This window comes from Oryctolagus cuniculus, chromosome 9, assembly GCF_051225735.1.
Source record: "Oryctolagus cuniculus isolate XC-2025 breed Fujian yellow rabbit chromosome 9, ASM5122573v1, whole genome shotgun sequence".
NCBI classification, from domain to species: Eukaryota; Metazoa; Chordata; class Mammalia; order Lagomorpha; family Leporidae; genus Oryctolagus; species Oryctolagus cuniculus.
In genome coordinates this window covers 36,937,278-36,956,798 of record NC_142875.1, presented here as the reverse complement: position 1 = coordinate 36,956,798, position 19,521 = coordinate 36,937,278, and the positions used below count along the sequence as shown (strand labels likewise).

At 44.1% G+C, this 19,521-nt stretch overlaps 1 protein-coding gene across 18 annotated transcripts in view; it reads left to right on the top strand.

Moving 5' to 3' along the window:
• Positions 1–19,521, top strand: part of LMO7 (LIM domain 7) — a 228,956-nt gene that overhangs the window by 76,280 nt on the left and 133,155 nt on the right. For 17 of the 18 annotated variants that reach the window (XM_089303561.1, XM_017343532.4, XM_017343534.4 and 14 more), the window contains one exon: positions 6,052–6,122. In XM_089303561.1, coding sequence (XP_089159687.1) covers positions 6,052–6,122 — 71 coding nt within the window. Of the gene's footprint in view, positions 1–6,051; positions 6,123–19,521 lie in introns of those variants that run through there. The other variant, XM_089303566.1, reaches the window with a different exon arrangement.

Genomic DNA, 19,521 nt, shown 5'->3' with positions numbered 1-19,521 from the left:
AAACTGAGTGATTGTTAGATTAGAACTACTACGCAAACGGACGTTCTTTCAGAATTCTGAAAAACCAGAATACTGAGCTCTTCTTAAGGGTAGACTCCTGTTTTAAAGTATGGCAGTTTTTAACAACAACCTGGCTTTGACTTTTGCAACATTTTCAGGATCTAGCAGCTACTCCAGTAGAATTATATATAATGTGATAACTGAGTTCCTTCCTTTAACTCAGGCAGGGAACGTCTGGCTGGCGAGTGTGTGAAGTCCGTGAAATCATTTGGTCTGGCCCTGCTAAGGAGACTTGAAATTCAATAAGTCTATAGTAGGGCAATTTTTTCAAAAGATTTATTTATTTGAAAGGCAGAGATGTAGAGATAAGCGAGAGAGAGAGAACACCCTTCCATATGCTGGTTCACTCCCTAAATGGCCACAGTGGCCAGACCTGGGCCAGGCCAAAGCCAAGAGCAAGGAGCTTCATGTGGATCTCCCACCTGGGTACAGGGCCATCTTCTGCCTTCCCAGGCACATTAGCAGGGAGCTGGATTGGAAGTGGAGCAGCCAGGACTCGAGCCGGTGTCCATAAGGGATGCTGACACTGCAGGTGGAGGCTTAACTTACTACGCCACACTGCCAGCCTCCAGGGTAATCTTTAAGTTGATAATTTTGTTTGGCCCATGAATGAGGTTATAAATATCAAGATGGCCCTTGGCAGTTGAAGTACAGGGTATTACATCTGACAAAGACACATTTGTGGGCTAAGGCGAAGCTTTGCATTTTCTGTGGATAGATAATGCTAGCAAATAATAACAGCTGATCTATGCATGCTGAGAGTTTCATATGTATCGTTCAGTTTATTCTCAGCGCCACCCTGGAAGAGAGGAAGATAGGTACTTTCAGTCTTCATTGGATGAGAAAACAGAGATGAAACAGCCTGGCTAGAGTTGATGGTAGAAAGTTGCAGAGCAGAGAATCAAACCCATGCACACAGACTCCAGAGTCCTCTTCTGGTTTCACCCAACAACTGTTGATGTCATGTTGTGACCTTAAGAAATGTAGCCCATGCCGGTGCTGTAGCTCAGCGGGTTAAAACCCTGGCCTGAAGCACCGGCATCCCATATGGGTGCCGGTTCTAGTCTTGGATGCTCCTCTTCCAATCCCGCTCTCTGCTATGACCTGGGAAAGCAGTAGAAGATGGCCAAATCCTTGGGCCCCTGCACCCGCATGGGAGACCAGGAAGAAGCTCCTGGCTCCTGCCTTCTGATCAGCGCAGCTCTGGCTGTTGTGGCCAATTGGGGAGTGAACCAGTGGATGGAAGACCTCTCTCTTTGCCTCTACTTCTCTCTCTGTGTAACTCTGACTTTCAAATAAATAACTAAAATCTTAAAAAAAAAAAAAAAAAAAGAAAAATGTAGCTCAGGAGCTGGCCTTGTGACTTAGCAGACTTAGCAAGTAAAGCTGCTGACTGCAATGCTGGCATCCCACATGGGCACTGGTTCTTGTCCTGGCTGCTCCACTTCACATCCAGCTCCATGCTCATGTCCTGGGAAAAGCAGTGGATTATGGCCCAAGTGTTTGGGCCCCTGCACCACTTGGGAGACCCAGATGAAGTTTCTGGTTCCTGGCTTCTGCCTGGCTCATCACTGGCCATTGTGGCCATCTGGGGAGTGAACCAGCCAATGAAGATATTTCTCTCTCTCTCTCTCTCTGTATCTCCCTCTGTCTTGTTAGCTTTGACTTTTAAAATAAATAAATCTTAAAAAATAAAGCAAAAGAAATGTATCCCAGGCTGGGCACTGTGTCACAGTGTGCTTGTGCCCTAGCTATTCCTCTTGACTGTTTCCTGATGATGTGCCTGGGAAGGCAGCAAATGATGATGACCCACGTGCTTGAGTTCCTGCCAACCATGTGAGAGGCCCGGATGGAATTCCAGGCTCCTGGCTTTGCCCTGCTGTTGTGCACATTTTGCCCCCTCACCCACCCCTCCTGTCTTTTTCTGTTTTTCAAATAAAAATAAGTCTTAAAATAAAATAAACAAAGAAAGAAATGCAGCTGAGATACCCTTTCCTTGTTTTTAGAGAATTTTTTTCTTTAGTTCTTTAGAAAGTGTCTCAGGTAAGTTTATATTTATATAGATATACAAATTGCTAATTAAAAATCAGAGTTTTTGAGTTACTGAGGTTGGAGTTACTACTGTATTATGAACATTTTTGTAATATTCATGAAAATATCCACACTATTAAAGCATTTTTAAGAGAATTTTCACTGTATTAAAGTTTACAGTGCACATTTTTATTCTCCCTCCCCTAACACAATGTGTGTTAAGACAGCACATCTCTTTTATCCAGGAAAATTGATAAAGAAATTAAATTTATTTATGAACTTACCTTTTTATACTCTTAACAGTTCAAGATTTTTGATTTTCTAAAAATTTAGTTTTTTTTAAGATTGTTATTTGAAAGGAAGAAAGAGCTTTTTTTTTTTAACTTTTATTTAATGAATATAAATTTCCAAAGTACAGCTTATGGATTACAATGGCTTCCCCCCAATAACGTCCCTCCCACATGCAACCCTCCCCTCTCCCACTCCCTCTCCCCTTCCATTCACATCAAGATTCATTTTCGATTCTCTTTATCTACAGAAGATCAGTTTAGCATACATTAAGTAAAGATTTCAACAGTTTGCTCCCACACAGAAACATAAAGTGAAAAATAATAGATGATTTTTTAAATGATGATGAAATCAGATCAGACCTATTGTCATGTTTAATCCCAGTGAGAGTCAAGTTGGGAATTGATAATTCTTCTTCTTTTTTTTTTTTTTTTTTTTTTTTACAGAAGATCAGTTTAGTATACATTAAGTAAAGATTTCAACAGTTTGCACCCCCATAGAAACACAAAGTGAAATATACTGTTTGAGTACTCGTTATAGCATTAAGTCTCAATGTACAGCACACTAAGGACAGAGATCCTACATGAGGAGTAAGTGCACAGTGACTCCTGTTGTTGGCTTTACAAATTGACACTCTTGTTTATGGCACCAATAATCTCCCTATGCACCAGTCATGAGTTTCCAAGGCTATGGAGGCCCCTTGAGTTCTCCGACTCTTACCTTGTTTAGACAAGGTCATAGTCAAAGTGGAGGTTCTCTCCTCCCTTCGGAGAAAGTTACCTCCTTCTTTGAAGACCTGTTCTTTCCACTGGGATCTCACAGAGATCTTTCATTTAGGTTTGTTTGTTTTTTTTTTTTTTTTTTTTTTTTTTTTTGCCTGAGTGTCTTGGCTTTCCATGCCTGAAATACTCTCATGGGCTTTTCTGCCAGATCCGAATGCCTTAAGGGCTGATTCTGAGGCCAGAGTGCTGTTTAGGACATCCACCATTCTATGAGTCTGCTGAGTATCTCACTTCCTATGTTGGATCACTCTCCCCTTTATTTATTCTATCGGTTAGTATTAGCAGGTACTAGACTTGTTTATGTGCTCCCTTTGACTCTTAGTCCTTTCATTATGATCAATTGTGAACTGAAATTGATCACTTGGACTAGTGAGATGGCATTGGTACATGCCACCTTGATGGGATTGAATTGGAGTCCCCTGGTATGTTTCTAACTCTACCATTTGGGGCAAGTCAGCCTGAGCATGTCCCAAATTGTACATCTGGAAGAAAGAGCTTTTAAAAGACTTATTTGTTTATTTGAAAGAGTGTCAGAGAGAGGGTGAAATACAGAGCAGGTGTAGAGATACAGGAAGAGGAAGATTGAGAGCTCTCCTGTTTGCTGGTTCACTCCTCAAATGGCCGGAACCAGACCAAAGCTAGGATTCCAGAACCCCATCCAGGTCTCCCCCGTGGGTGGCAGGCTCCCCAAGTACTTGAGCCATGTTCCACTGCCTTCTCAGGTGCTTTTACAGTGACTTGGATCTGGAGCAGAGCACTTAGAACTGGAACCAGTACTCTGATATGGGGTGCTGACATGGCTACTGGTAGTCCAACCAGCTACACACTCCCCAAATGTCCATGGTAGTCTGGGCTGGGTCAGGCCAAATCCAGGTCTCCCACATGGGTGACGGGGACCCAAGTACTTGATCCATCATCTGCTTCCTCCCAGGGCTTGCATTCATAGGAAGCTGGATTGGAAGCAGAGGTCGAATTCTATACCAGTCCGTCTGACAGAGACAGACAGACAGAAAGGTTTTCCATGTGCTGGCTCACTTCCCAAATGTTTGCAGTGGCCCCTGCCTAGGGCCAAAGCTGGAAGCCGAGAGCTCAATTCACAGCTTCTACGTGGGTGTCAGGACCCAATCACGTGAGCATCACTGTTCTGTCCCAGAGTCTACATTTGCAGAAAGCCAGAATGAAATGCAGGAGCTGGATATTGAATATGGGTACTCTTGATCTTGATATGTGGCCTTGTCTTGACTAGTAGGCCAAGCACCTATCCCTTACTATGCTCTTAAATATATATTTAAAATTCTTTTATGCTGCAGTCAGCTCCTGGAGAGAAGTGCTACCTGCCTTTACTTCTTCATTTTTAAAATCTCTACCAGTATGTAATTAGTTTCCATCATAGAGAGGATCCTCACATGTCTAATTCATGCAGCAGTGAGTCCCTTCTATAGAGTCAGGCTCCCTGTAGGCAAGGATCTTCTACTTTTTCCTGCTTCTGGCACATCACCTTCTGACCCAGGCTCTGTGCACACTTAGGGAACGGACGAATGAGAAACTACCTTGAATTCTGAAAGCAACTTTGTTTGGTCAGTCACCAGACCGTAGGTCTAGCTACAGCAGCATGAGGCATTGTGGAGAGATGCAGAATTAACATAGAGGGAGTCGCAGGAGGGTTGTAAAGCGAGCTGTGGTAAGTGTGGACAGCAGGACTGTGATGACCGTTACATCCGTGAGCTCCGGAGCTGGCCTGGGGTGTAGGATTTGTGACTTTCCAGTGGAGGATTCCAGAAACCTGTTTCTGTCTGCTGTAGGGGTGTATCTCTATGGCTGCTGGTGCCATTGCCGCTGGCTTCCTGTTCACATGGCTGTTTGGGGTTCCAGTCTCAGGAGTTGTTCTTGGAGTGTTTTTTCCCATCATGGCCTCCATTTTCTCTGCTGCTACTTCCCTCATGAAATTCCCTTTCATTTCCCAACCACTGCAGCCCTCTGGAGGCAGAATCCAGGTACTTTCTAGCGGTTTCGCTGCACCATCGTTGTAGTAACTGCAGGTGGCCTGTGATGGCCTTAGGTTGCGAATGGCCTGTTTACAGTATTTACCATCTTGCCCCTCTCTGCAGGATTTCATAGTCTTCTCTCTAAGATGTTGCACTAAAAAGGCTCTACACAAATAAGGGCCATCTCACGAGCAAATCGGAGGAGAGTCATACCGTTTGCTTCTTAGTTTTGTACGATCCTTGAGGAATGTAAAGATGGAACTAAAACTAAGGACGTTTTAGTTACTCAGTTTTTTGTTTAATAGAAAATACACTGCAAATTTAATTAGCTTTTTTATTACATTTCAGAAAATACTCATTGTGGTTTTTTTTATGATTTTTAATTTATTTATTTGAGAGGTAGAGTTAGACAGACAGACAGACAGAAAGGTCTTCCATGTGCTGGTTTGCTCCCCAAATGGCTGGAGTGGCTGGAGCTAGGCCAGTCTGAAGCTGGGAGCCAGGAGCCTCCTCTGAGTCTCCCATGTGGGTGCAGGGGCCCAAGCACTTGGGCCATCTTCCACTGCTTTGCCAGGTCATAACGGAGAGCCGGATCGGAAAAGGAGCAGCCAGGATTAGAACTGGCATCCATGTGGATTGCCGACGCCGTAGGCAGAGGCCCAGCCTACTATGCCACAGCACTGGCCCTGTGGTTTGTGTGTGTGTGTAATTGTTCATACTAAAATAGTAAACCTCTTTGTAACATAGACCAATATGTAATTTTATTTAATATGGGATCAGTTCTTAGTGATATTTCGAATTCTTCAAGTATAATATTAGATGTGCACAATTTAATCTAACACTGAATTTTGACTTGTCTGTTATTCCTACTTAAGAGAAAATTAACACCCATATCTTTCTTGCAGGCAGTAACAGAGAAGAATTTTGAAACAAAGGATTTCCGAGCCTCTCTAGAAAATGGTGTTCTGTTGTGTGAGTAAGTATTTCAAGCATGTGGAAAATAATTTAAAGATGTGTGTGTTTGTGTGTGTGTGTGTGTGTGTACGTTTGTGTAATGAGATGTCTTTACTTCCCGTTTCCCCATCAGATGAGATTTGATCCCTGTAAATTGATACCCCTACAGAATGAGACAGTAGGAAGGGTTATCAGTCTCTGTATCTAAAGATAATGTGGGTGAAATATATATTATTTTTAATTAGTAAACAAGAACGATTCTATGATTGCTTGATGGGCCACTAGGGGAGGATAGTTGAGGAGGAAGGCTTATTATATTTCACCACCTCGCTTAGGCTGAACATTCTTACATGTGGAATTGCCTGGTTTAGAAATTAATACGAAACTTCTTCATCAGTTAATTGTGATGATTGAAATAGCACATCTGTTTTTATAGCTTTACTTGGAGTCACTGCATTACCAAAAATCAATTTGAGTCGTGGATCATTCATTCAATTAATAAATCTCATCAAGAATCACTTCCCAGGCTTTCGTTACCATAAGTGAAATATACTGGTGCTATGAATGGTGGTGTAAGGCTGGCATTGTATGTTTAGTACTGTGTCTTGTACCGCAAAGGGTGCATTGTAGAGTTAGCCAAGTATATGACCATTCCAGGTAATGGACAGGCAGGCCTATGGGGTATAAGAATGAAATGCTGGGTGAGGGTACAGTTTGCAGAAATGAGCAATTGAATTGTAAGTATGTACTTGTACTTTATGTGCTTGTTTTTTCATGTTTGAAAAAACACTGAATTATTTCAGTTTGGACACTTATCCCGTAGGTATTTATGGAATCTCTCCACATACAAGCCTTGGGAGTGTATGTGCTCTTACCTGGATGGTTTTGGTTCTCCTTTTGAAGGATGTTCTTTGTAGCAAAGATCTGGAGTCAAGAGGCCCAGAGGTTAGATTCCTTGTTCCATTACTTGTGGACCTTTGAACAAGTACCTTAACATTTGTGCACATTTGAGCAAGTGACAACATTTGAGCCTCATTTTCTCATCTGTGAAGTGGAGACCAGGGTATCTGATCTGCCTAGTTCACAAGGGTTGAACCTGAGTTCAGTAATACATGTATAAAGGTTTGTATAAACTCTCACTCTATGTAGAAACACAGGTTGTTGCTAGAACGCAGTCATGTCACTAGTATTCTCTGTCTCATCAGCTCTGTTGGCAGGTGCTCAGACTTGCTTGTTTCAGAGTTTTATTAATTTATCACATGTGAGTTGCTGCTGTTCAATCATTTGAGATCTACAGAAATTCCAGTTGCTGTCGTTCCCCGTCTTCGTGGAGGAACGACACTAAACCCTTCGCTGTTCTTTCGTCTGCTCGGCCCTCCCCGGGTTTGCTGCTGGTTCTTCCCGGGTTGGCTACTGTCCCTTCCACCTCCGTGGAAGGGCGGTTCCCCCTGCCACATTCCCCACTTCCGCAGGGGAGCGGCACACCGCCGGCTGGCTCTCTCGGGGGCTGCACAGGTGTTCCCCTTAGATGTTCCCCTTAGATGTTCCTGGTGCATGCCGTCTCTCTCCTCCTTTATAGTCCTCCTCCGCCAATCCTAACTCGGCTGCCCACACGCCGAGTACGCTGCTCTCCTCCAATCAGGAGCAAGTCCTACAGTTTATTGGTTGAACTGGAGGCAGCTGTGTAGAAGCTGTTTTCTTCTCTCCCAGCGCCATATTGTGGGAGAGCAGGTGCATAGAATAAGTCTTAATTCCAGTAACAGTCTAGTCCGAGCTGCTCCCCACAGATCCCCCTTTCTTTTTATTTTTTGGCGTTGATACGCGCCTGTCTTCGGTGTCCCGCGGCACACACTCTGCTCTACTTGCTAGAGTTGCCACAGGTTCTTACAAGTCCTATCAATCAGGCAAACCGAATACGGGTCCTCTCTTCGCTATGTTGTGAGGAGGTTTTTAGGCGCTGATGCGTGCCTGTGTTCGGTGCCCTGCAGCGCATGCTCTGCTCTGCCTGCAGGGGCTTACAAGCCCTAACAATCAGGCAAACCGAATCCAAGCCTTCTCATTGCCGTATTGTGGGGGAGACTTATTGGTGTTAATTCGTGCCTATCTTCGGTGACCTGCAGCTCATACTCTGGTCGAGCTGCCTACTGGTGCTTATCGCCTTACTAATCAGGCAGACCAAATCTAAGCCTTCTCATTGCTGTGTTGTGGGGAGGCCTTATTGATGTTAATTCGTGCCTGTCTTCGGTGACCTGCGGCGCATAAGCTGCTAGCCGCCCGCAGGTGCTCACCGCTTTCCTAATCAGGCAGACCGAATCCAAGCCTTCTCATTGCAGTATTGTGGGGAGGCCTTTCTATTTCTCTCTTTCTCTATCTCTGGGCATTCCTATTTCTCCCATTTTACTTCTGTCTGCCAACATTCCTATTTCTCTCATTTTACTTTTAAACTTTTGTTTCTCTTATCCCTGCGGCCTCCCGGCGCCCGCCCCGAGGCTGCTTCTCGGCGGCTTTCCGGCTCTGAGCCGCTTCAGCCCGCGCCTCTCTCATCTGCGCGGCTTCGCACTAGCCCAGCGTTCCCTATCTACTTGAGCCCCGCACGCTCTGTCTGCGCGCGGCAGCCTCCGCGAGTCACACAGCGTAGCTTACGTCTCCGCCACTAGCATTCAATCCAAGTTCCCCGGGCTAGCCTGGCGAATTCAACCCAGCTTACGTCTCCGCCCCACGATTTGGCTTCCCGTCCTTTGCTCCCCGGGCTAATCAGACGGATCCCAATCTGGCTTACGTTTCCGCTTCTGGTTTCAACTTTTCGCCCCCTATTCCCGGGCTAACTTGAGAATCCCAAAGTGGCTTTCGTCTCCGCCTCGGCCTGCCCCCCGCGGCTTCAATTTCCCTAACATTTTTCTCTACCCGGTATGTTTCCCCAAGCTTTCCTCCAACAATACTCCTCCCTCATTTCTCCTGGCCTCTCCCCACAGTCCGCATCCGAGTCTGTTTGTTCTAGCTTTCACTTTCGCTTTCGACCTTAGAGATTTCTCCCAGCTTCCCCCCGTAGTCCGTATCTGAGTCTATGCCTAGGCTTTCAATAGCTCCTTCCGGCACCTTTTTCGTCCGGCTTTTCCCTAGGCTGTTTGCTAGTCTCTCTCTCCGGTAATTTCCCACTTCTTCCCGTTTCTTCCCGCTTCTTCCCTCCTAGGTTTCCTATCCGAGTCACGGCACCATTATGTCGTTCCCCGTCTTCGTGGAGGAACGACACTAAACCCTTCGCTGTTCTTTTGTCTGCTCGGCCCTCCCCGGGTTTGCTGCTGGTTCTTCCCGGGTTGGCTACTGTCCCTTCCACCTCCGTGGAAGGGCAGTTCCCCCTGCCACATTCCCCACTTCCGCAGGGGAGCGGCACACCGCCGGCCGGCTCTCTCGGGGGCTGCACAGGTGTTCCCCTTAGATGTTCCCCTTAGATGTTCCTGGTGCATGCCGTCTCTCTCCTCCTTTATAGTCCTCCTCCGCCAATCCTAACTCGGCTGCCCACACGCCGAGTACGCTGCTCTCCTCCAATCAGGAGCAAGTCCTACAGTTTATTGGTTGAACTGGAGGCAGCTGTGTAGAAGCTGTTTTCTTCTCTCCCAGCGCCATATTGTGGGAGAGCAGGTGCATAGAATAAGTCTTAATTCCAGTAACAGTCTAGTCCGAGCTGCTCCCCACAGTTGCCTATAATAGTTTTACGTAATAGATATCAAGACAGCCTGTATAGAAGGATCACAAATTTTAAAGGGTATTTTCTGTCCTTTTCCTATGTCATATTCAGAATACTTGTCAAATAGCATTTAAACTAATTTAAGTAGGCCACATGGTCAGCCCAGTTGTTCATGATGGGAAATTATTTTTATTTAGAACATAGTGTAATTTCTTTTTTTAATTTATTTGACGGGTAGAGTTATAGACAGTGAGAGAGAGAGACAGAGAGAAAGGTCTTCCTTCCATTGGTTCATTCCCCAAATGGCTGCCACGGCTGGCGCTGTGCCGATCCGAATCCAGGAGCCAGGTGTTTCCCCCTGGTCTCCCGTGCGGGTGCAGGGGCCCAAGCACTTGGGCCATCCTCCTCTGCCTTCCTGGGCCACAGCAGAGAGCAGGACTGGAAGAGGAGCAACCAGGACTAGAACTGGCGCCCACATGGGATGCTGGCGCCACATGGGGAGGATTAACCAAGTGAGCCATGGCGCTGGCCCCTAGAATATTGTGTAATTTCAGTGTGTCCTAATGAGATCCAAAGGTTGAGGGGGAAAGATGCCTGTTAGAAAGAGATGCAGGGGCCAGTGTTGTGGCATAGTGGTTCAAGCTGCTGCCTGCAATGCAGGCATCCCATATGGGCACAGGTTCTTGTCACGGCTGATCCACTTCTGATCCAGCTTCCTGCTGATATTCCTGGGGAACTAGTGGAAGATGACCCAAGTTCTTTGGTTCCTGCCACCCACATGGAAGAAACTCATGGCTCCTGGTTCAGCCCAGCCTAACCCTGGCTGTTAAAGCCATTTGGGGAGTGAACCAGTGGATGTAAGATCACTTTTTTTTTTTTTTGAAGATTTATTTATTTATTTGAAAGGCAGGGTAACTGGGGGCTGGGGGGAGAGGTGTCTTCCCTTTGCTGGTTCACTCTTTAGATGGCTGAAATGGCTGTAGCTGTGCCTATCCGAAGCCAGGAGGCAGGAGCTTCCTCTGGGTCTTCATGTGGGTGCAGGGCCCAAGGACTTGGGCCATCCTCCACTGCTTTCTCAGGCCACAGCAGAGAGCTGGATTGGAAATGTAGCAGCTGGGGCTTGAACTGTGTTCATATGGGATGCCAGCACCACAGCTGGCGGCTTTACCCACTACACCACAGCGCTGGTGCCATAAGATCACTTCTTGCTCGCTCTCTCTGTCTCTGTGTAACTCTGCCTTTCACATAAACAAATAATTTTTTTAATGAGATGTGATCTGTTAGCTACCTTAGTTCCCATATGGCGTATATAGCATTTGGAAGCAAAATAACTTTGCCGATTCTAAGTCCCACAAGTCAGGAGAGGTATTAAGGAGGTTTGTGTAGGAGTGTGCCTATGAAGTATGGGTTTTTTTTTTTTTTCAAAGATTTATTTTATTTATTTGAAAGAGTAACACACAGAGAGAGAGGCCTTCTGTCCACTAGTTCACTCCCCAAATGGCTGCAGTGGATGGAGCTGATCCAATCCAAAGCTAGGAGCTAGGGGCTTATTCTCAATCACCCACATGGGTTCAGGGGCCATCCTCTGCTGCTTTCCCAGGCACATTAGCGGGGAGCTGGGTCGGAAGTAGAGTAGTCAGGACTCGAACCGGCATTCATATGGGATGCAGGCTGGGGTTTTAAACTGCTGCACCACAGCTCAGGCTCCTGGGGTTCTTTTTAGAGTTGTGAGGTCATATAGTCCAAACATGTTTCCAGTGATGAACTATTATTCGTCAGATTATGTTAGGGATCACACTTTCTTTTTGGAGCAGTGTTTCTATAAGCTTATTAAGCATGTTTGGTAGTGACAATTTTTGATTTAAAATGGAGTTTAAGGGTCAGTCTGAGCTCTGAATGATTTGAAATGATTTGCAGAATTTATACCCAACTGGAAAGGATGAGCAAATTGTTAGCAGTGGAGCTACTCAGAGTTTTGATAAAAGCTGTTTTAACTGCTGGTAGTACAAGTTAGAATATATATGTAATTTCTACCTTAATGGTAAAATATTTGGAAGTATGTTTAGATATATATTGTGTTTAGGAAGTGACAGTGTAATTCACAAACCTCAAAAAGCTCATTCTTGTGTTGTTTCCATATTGGAATAATATGTCTGAGGTTTTATATGTTGCTGTGTTAAGTTTAATCAATCTGTTTAATACCGAGTACTCTTTAAATGAATGTTTCATCAAAGTAACTTAAATAACTATTAAGCCAAGGTAATCAACAATTGTAGTTTATTGTGGGATGCCGAAGTTCTGCATAATATTTGTATTAAAACTTCTTTGTCTAAATTCTGAATCACATTGTTTATAGCCATGGTTAATGAAGACACATTAATCTAAAAGATGTCATGCTGGACAGAAGCAGCTCAGGTAATTAATGTTCTTCACAGTCTATAACTGAAGAAAGCCTCGCTGATTAGTCTGTGCAATGATTAATCAGGCACCATTGTTGCAGACTGCCTCCAGCTGAGTTCTGGGTGGGGTGTAGGAGGAGACCCCTGTCAGAGGCCTGGCATCAGAAGCCCTGGCTTGTACGTGAATAGTGAATCTAGTAAGCAGTCTGTCTGTGAGATTTTACCCATTAGAGATTTCAGGTTTCTGCTAAAACATGATTAGACTATTTTAAAAACCTACATCCAGTTTGTATAGGAAAAGGCTGTCTTCTCCTTTGCTCACTGCCAGAACCTTCTTTCGTGTGAGACACAGGGTCTGCCGCCTGCCTATTAAAAGTCTCCAGGCACCCTCTTTCACCGTCACCATTAGGGAGTTTTCTGAATATTTCATCTAGCCATTTCAGCAGTCTTTTAATCTTTCAGGAGTACTTTCTCCTCTTTGAACTGGCATTCTGAAATACCTAAGTCAGGAGTTGGAGGAGCTTATTATAGCTTGCACACAGCTGGCAGTGTACTGACATTTCGGAGGGTCTAAATGGGGTACAGATTGCACCATGGTTTCAGTCCAGATCCACCTGTCAAGAATGAGAATGGTTAGGTGCACTCGTTGCCTTTTAATCCAAGTGGCTCTGGAAGTTAGGATCTTCATATTCCGCGTGCTGTTGGCATGGGTGGGGTGACAGCGCTCTTCGGCAAGAAGCACCGGAGACAAGTTTCGGTGAACGTGTCCACTTTTTTAATGACCACGCACACTTTTTAAAGGGCAGGCAGAAGGGGTGTGACTAATTCAGGGCAACACTGATTCTGTAGGATAGAACCGATATTGGTGCTGCCACGCTTCTCCAATCAGCTTGGAGGTCCCTAGCTAGGGTAGCTTTCCAGATGGTCCTAAAGGGCCTGGGGCACCAGGGAGCTGTTTACCTGATTGGCAATTACAGGACCCTTTAACAGGGAAGGGGTGGGGAGGGAAGTGCCTGGGGCTCCCGCTGCCTGCCTGCAGTCAGGTTGTGGGGCCCCTCCCGGGAGGCATGGTGTGCCATGCCCTCTCAGCCTCCGGCATGGACAGGGCAGGCAGACTCCCTGCCAGGTACAGGATCACCCACACTCCCGGTTCTCCCATGTGGGTACAGGGACCCAAGTGCTTGGGCCATCTTCTGCAACTTTCCCAGGCACATTAGCAGGGAGCTGGAACCCGAAGTGGAACAGCCAAGACTTGAACCGGTGCTTATGTGGGGTGCTTGTGTTTCAAGTGGCAGCTTTATCCGCTACAGCACACTGCCCGCCCCTTATCTGTATTTTAATATCTATGCATTTATTTAAAAGTTTAAAATATATTCTCATTTTTAAAAAAGATTGATCTATTGTTTATTTGAAAGGCACAGTTACAGAGAGAGACAAAGACAAAGATCTTTATCTGCTGGTTTATTTCTTTTTTTTTTCTTTTTTTTTTTTTTGACAGGCAGAGTGGACAGTGAGAGAGAGAGACAGAGAGAAAGGTCTTCCTTTGCCGTTGGTTCACCCTCCAATGGCTGCTGCAGCCGGCGTGCTGTGGCCGGCACACCGCGCTGATCCGATGACAGGAGCCAGGTACTTATCCTGGTCTCCCATGGGGTGCAGGGCCCAAGCCATCCACCACTGCACTCCCTGGCCACAGCAGAGAGCTGGCCTGGAAGAGGGGCAACCGGGACAGAATCCAGCGTCCCGACCGGGACTAGAACCCGGGGTGCCGGCGCTGCAAGGCGGAGGATTAGCCTAGTGAGCCATGGCGCCAGCCTGCTGGTTTATTTCTTAATCTGCTGTGCACACACTGGCTCTAATTTTCATTTTTATTTGACAGGCTGAGGGAGAGAGAGAGAGAGAGAGGGAGAGAGAGGGAGAGAGAGAGAGAGAGAGAGAGAGAGAAAGAGAAATCCTCCATCAACTGGTTCACTCCCTAAATCCCCTCAACTACTAGGGCTGTGCCAGGCCAAAGCCAGGAGCCAAGAGCTCTGTCTGGGCCTGCTATGCGAATGGCAGGGACTGCAGTGCTTGAGCTATTACCTGCAGCTTCCCAGAGTGTGCAGTAACCGGAAGCTGAAGCAGCAGTGGCACTGGCACTCGGATGTGGCATGCACACGTCCGAGTGCCGGTGCAGTGATTCCACGTGGTGTCTTTACACCACTGTACCAAACACCCATCCCCAAAATATCTTTTGATATGAAGTATATCCAATTGAAGGTCAGCTTGGCAAATATAAACTTAGAAATTCACTTGTGTCGTGGTAGCCATACTGTGCAGACTCATTTCAAGTTGGACAGTTGCTTTATTTTGCAGCTTCACACTTGAGAGCAGAGAGCACAATCATGGATATTTTACAAATTTGCATTGAAAAAAGATTTATTTATTTGAAGGACAGAGTGACAGGGAAGAAGAGGAGAGAGGAAAGAGAGAGAGAGAGTTTCCAACTGCTACTTCCATCTCCTCAAATGTCTGGGGAGATAGGCTGGGCCAGGCTGGGCCAGACTGAAGCCAATAGCCAGGGTCTCTATCTAGGTTTCCCACGTGGGTGGTAGGAACCCAGGTACTTGGAGCATCATCATCTGCTGCGTTGTCAGGAACGTTAGCAGGAAGCTGGATCAGAAGCAGAGGAGCCAGTACTTAAAACAGCACTCTGATATGGAATATAGGCATCCTAAGTTGTGACTTAACCAACCTCTCCATAATGCCTTTTTTATAGTATTTTCTTACCATATAAATCACTGAATAGAATGTGGAATGTTTCAGTCCTAAGAACTCTGAGAAGTAGTTGTAAATAAGTTTCTTAATGATTAGGAGAATAAGGTATGTGCTAAATATCTTTAAGAAATTTAAAGTTGATCAGTAAGAAATGATTGAAATAGGCTTTTGATTTAATAGGAACTCAGTTGAACAATGTATGAACTTTGAAATGGTGAAAGTGGAAATTCTGATCAGTGATATGAGAAATGTATAAGAGAAATTGTTATCAAAAGGAAGACAAATATGTAATGGTATCACATCAATTAAAACTAGATAATTGCTTTGTGTGAGAAACTTAATCTCGGGATTTTTTTTAATTAACCACATCAGAAAAGTAGATGAGACATCATGCCTAAAAGTGGCAAGCTATCAAACTTAAGAAATGAGTGATGAGCACCATGTGCCAATAGATTTAAATAAGTTTATCATTTTAACCCAATGCCTATATAAAATCTAGCCAAATGTTTTGGAGACTACAAGTTATTTTAAGGATTGCGTGGCAAGATAAACAGATTAGAATACGAAAAATTCTAAACTGACAAACGCCTGTGGAACTTGCCTGTCCCAATATTAGAACAAGTGACAAATGTGCAAAGTACAGTATTTAACAAGTATGGATTGAGTTATAAATGTCCCTATGGATGGATCAGAAGGGTTCAGAAATAGTCTCATATGTTAACAATCTATAACAATTTGGGACATGCTCAATCAGCCTTGCCCCAAATGGTGGAGTTAGAAACATGCCAGGGGATTCTAATACAATCCCATCAAGGTGGCATGTACCAATGCCATCTCACTAGTCCAAGTGATTAATTTCAGTTCACAATTGATCACACTTACAGGTCTAAGAGTCAAAGGGATCACACAAACAAGACTCGTGTCTGATAATACTAACTGATAGAATCAAAAAAGGGAGAGAACGATCCATCTTGGGAAGCGGGATACACAGCAGACTCATAGAATGGCAGATGTCCTAAATAGCACTCTGGTCTCAGAATCAGCCCTTAAGGCATTCAGATCTGGCTGAAGAGCCCATGAGAGTATTTTAGGCATGGAAAGCCAAGACACTCTGGCAAAAACACAAACAAAAACCCTACATGAAAGATCTCCACGAGTGAGATCCCAGTGGAAAAACAGGGCCATCAAAGAAGGAGGTACCTTTCTATGAAGGGAGGAGAGAACCTCCACTTTGACTATGACCCTGTCAGAATAAGATCGGAGTCGGCGAACACAAAAGGCTTCCATAGCCTTGGCAACTCATGACTAGAGCCTAGAGAGATTACTGATGCCATAAACAAGAGTGTCAAATTGTTAAATCAACAACAGGAGTCACTGTGTACTTACTTCTCGTGTGGGATCTCTGTCCTTAATGTGTTGTCCAATGTGAAGTAATGCTATAACTAGTACTGAAACAGTATTTTACACTTTGTGTTTCTGTGTGGGTGCAAACTGATGAAATCTTTACTTAATATATACTAAACTGATCTTCTGTTTATAAAGACAATTGAAAATGAATCTTGATGTGAATGGATTGGGAGAGGGAGCGGGAGATGGGAGGGGTGCAAGTGGGAGGGAAATTATGGGGGGGAAGCCATTGTAATCCATAAACTGTACTTTGGAAATTTATATTTATTAAATAATATATATATATATAAAAACAAAAAAAATAAAAAAGGAATTTATAGGGGCCGATGTTATGGTGCAGTGGGTTAGGCCCCTGCCTGTGATGCCAGCATCCTGTGTGGATGCTGGTTTGATTCCCAGCTGCTCTACTTCTTTTTTTTTTAACTTTTATTTAATGAATATAAATTTCCAAAGTACAGCTTATGGATTACAATGACTTCCCCCCCATAACGTCCCTCCCACCTGCAACCCTCCCCTCTCCCACTCCCTCTCCCCTTCCATTCACATCAAGATTCATTTTCGATTCTCTTTATCTACAGAAGATCAGTTTAGCATACATTAAGTAAAGATTTCAACAGTTTGCTCCCACACAGAAACATAAAGTGAAAAATAATAGATGATTTTTTAAATGATGATGAAATCAAATCAGACCTATTGTCATGTTTAATCCCAGTGAGAGTCAAGTTGGGAATTGATAATTTCTTCTTCTTTTTTTTTTTTTTTACAGAAGATCAGTTTAGTATACATTAAGTAAAGCTTTCAACAGTTTGCACCCCCATAGAAACACAAAGTGAAATACACTGTTTGAGTACTCGTTATAGCATTAAGTCTCAATGTACAGCACACTAAGGACAGAGATCCTACATGAGGAGTAAGTGCACAGTGACTCCTGTTGTTGACTTTACAAATTGACACTCTTGTTTATGGCCTCAGTAATCTCCCCATGCTCCAGTCATGAGTTTCCAAGGCTATGGAAGCCCCTTGAGTTCTCCGACTCTTATCTTGTTTAGACAAGGTCATAGTCAAAGTGGAGGTTCTCTCCTCCCTTCGGAGAAAGTTACCTCCTTCTTTGAAGACCTGTTCTTTCCACTGGGATCTCACAGAGATCTTTCATTTAGGGTTTTTTTTTTTTTTTTTTTTGCCTGAGTGTCTTGGCTTTCCATGCCTGAAATACTCTCATGGGCTTTTCAGCCAGATCGGAATGCCTTTAGGGCTGATTCTGAGGCCAGAGTGCTGTTTAGGACATCCGCCATTCTATGAGTCTGCTGAGTATCTCGCTTCCCATGTTGGATCACTCTCCCCTTTATTTATTCTATCGGTTAGTATTAGCAGGTACTAGACTTGTTTATGTGCTCCCTTTGACTCTTAGTCCTTTCATTATGATCAATTGTGAACTGAAATTGATCACTTGGACTAGTGAGATGGCATTGGTACATGCCACCTTGATGGGATTGAACTGGAGTCCCCTGGTATGTTTCTAACTCTACCATTTGGGGCAAGTCAGCCTGAGCATGTCCCAAATTGTACATCTCTTCCCTCTCTTATTCCCACTCTTATGTTTAACAGGGATCACATTTCAGTTAAATTTCAACACTTAAGAATAACTGTGTATTAATAACAGAATTAAACCAGTCATATTAAGTAGAGCAGACAAAAAAAACTACTAAGAGGGATAATGTATTAAGTTGTTCATTAACAGTCAGGGCTATGCTAATCAAGTCACCGTTTCTCATAGTGTCCATTTCACTTCAACAGGTTTCCTTTTTGGTGTTCAGTCAGTTGTCACCAATCAGGGAGAACATACGGTATTTGTCCCTTTGGATCTGGCTTATTTCACTCAGCATGATGTGTTCCAGATTCCTCCATTTTGTTGCAAATGACTGGATTTCGTTGTTTTTTACTGCGGTATAGTATTCTAAAGAGTACATATCCCATAATTTCTTTATCCAGTCTACCGTTGATGGGCATTTAGGTTGGTTCCAGGTCTTGGCTATTGTGAATTGAGCTGCAATAAACATTAGGGTGTAGACCGCTTTTTTGTTTGCCAATTTAAATTCCTTTGGATAAATTCCAAGGAGTGGAATGGCTGGGTCTAATGGTAGGGTTATCTTCAGGTTTCTGAGGAATCTCCAGACTGACTTCCATAGTGGCTTGACCAGTTTGCATTCCCACCAATAGTGGGTTAGTGTCCCTTTTTCCCCACATCCTCGCCAGCATCTATTGTTGGTAGATTTCTGAATGTGAGCCATTCTAACCAGGGTGAGGTGAAACCTCATTGTGGTTTTGATTTGCATTTCCCTGATTGCTAGTTACCTTGAACATTTTTTCATGTGCCTGTTGGCCATTTGGATTTCCTCTTTTGAAAAATGTCTATTGAGGTCCTTGGCCCATCTCTTAAGTAGGTTGTTGGTTTTGTTTTTGTGGAGTTTCTTGATCTCTTTGTAGATTCTGGTTATTAACCCTTTATCTGTTGCATGGTTTGCAAATATTTTTTCCCATTCTGTCGGTTGTCTCTTCACTCTCCTGACTGTTTCTTTTGCAGTACAGAAACTTCTCAATTTGATGCAATCCCAATAGTTGATTTTGGCTTTGACTGCCTGTGCCTCCCGGGTCTTTTCCAGAAATTCTTTACCTGTGCTAATATCTTGAAGGGTTTCTCCAATGTTCTCCAATAACTTGATGGTGTCAGGTCATAGATTTAGGTCTTTAATCCACGTTGAGTGGATTTTTGTGTAAGGTGTAAGGTAGGGGTCTTGCTTCATGATTCTGCACATGGAAATCCAGTTTTCCCAGCACCATTTATTGAATAGACTGTCCTTGCTCCACGAATTGTTTTTAGATCCTTGATCAAATATAAGTTGGCTGTAGATGTTTGGGTTGATTTCTGGTGTTTCAATTCTGTTCCATTGGTCTATCCATCTGTTTCTGTACCAGTACCATGCTGTTTTGATTACAACTGCCCTGTAGTATGTCCTGAAATCTGGTATTGTGATGCCTCCAGCTTTGTGTTTGTTGTACAAGATTGCTTTAGCTATTCGAGGTCTCTTGTGCCTCCATATGAATTTCAGCATCATTTTTTCTAGATCTGAGAAGAATGTGTTTGGTATCTTGATTGGGATTGCATTGAATCTATAAAT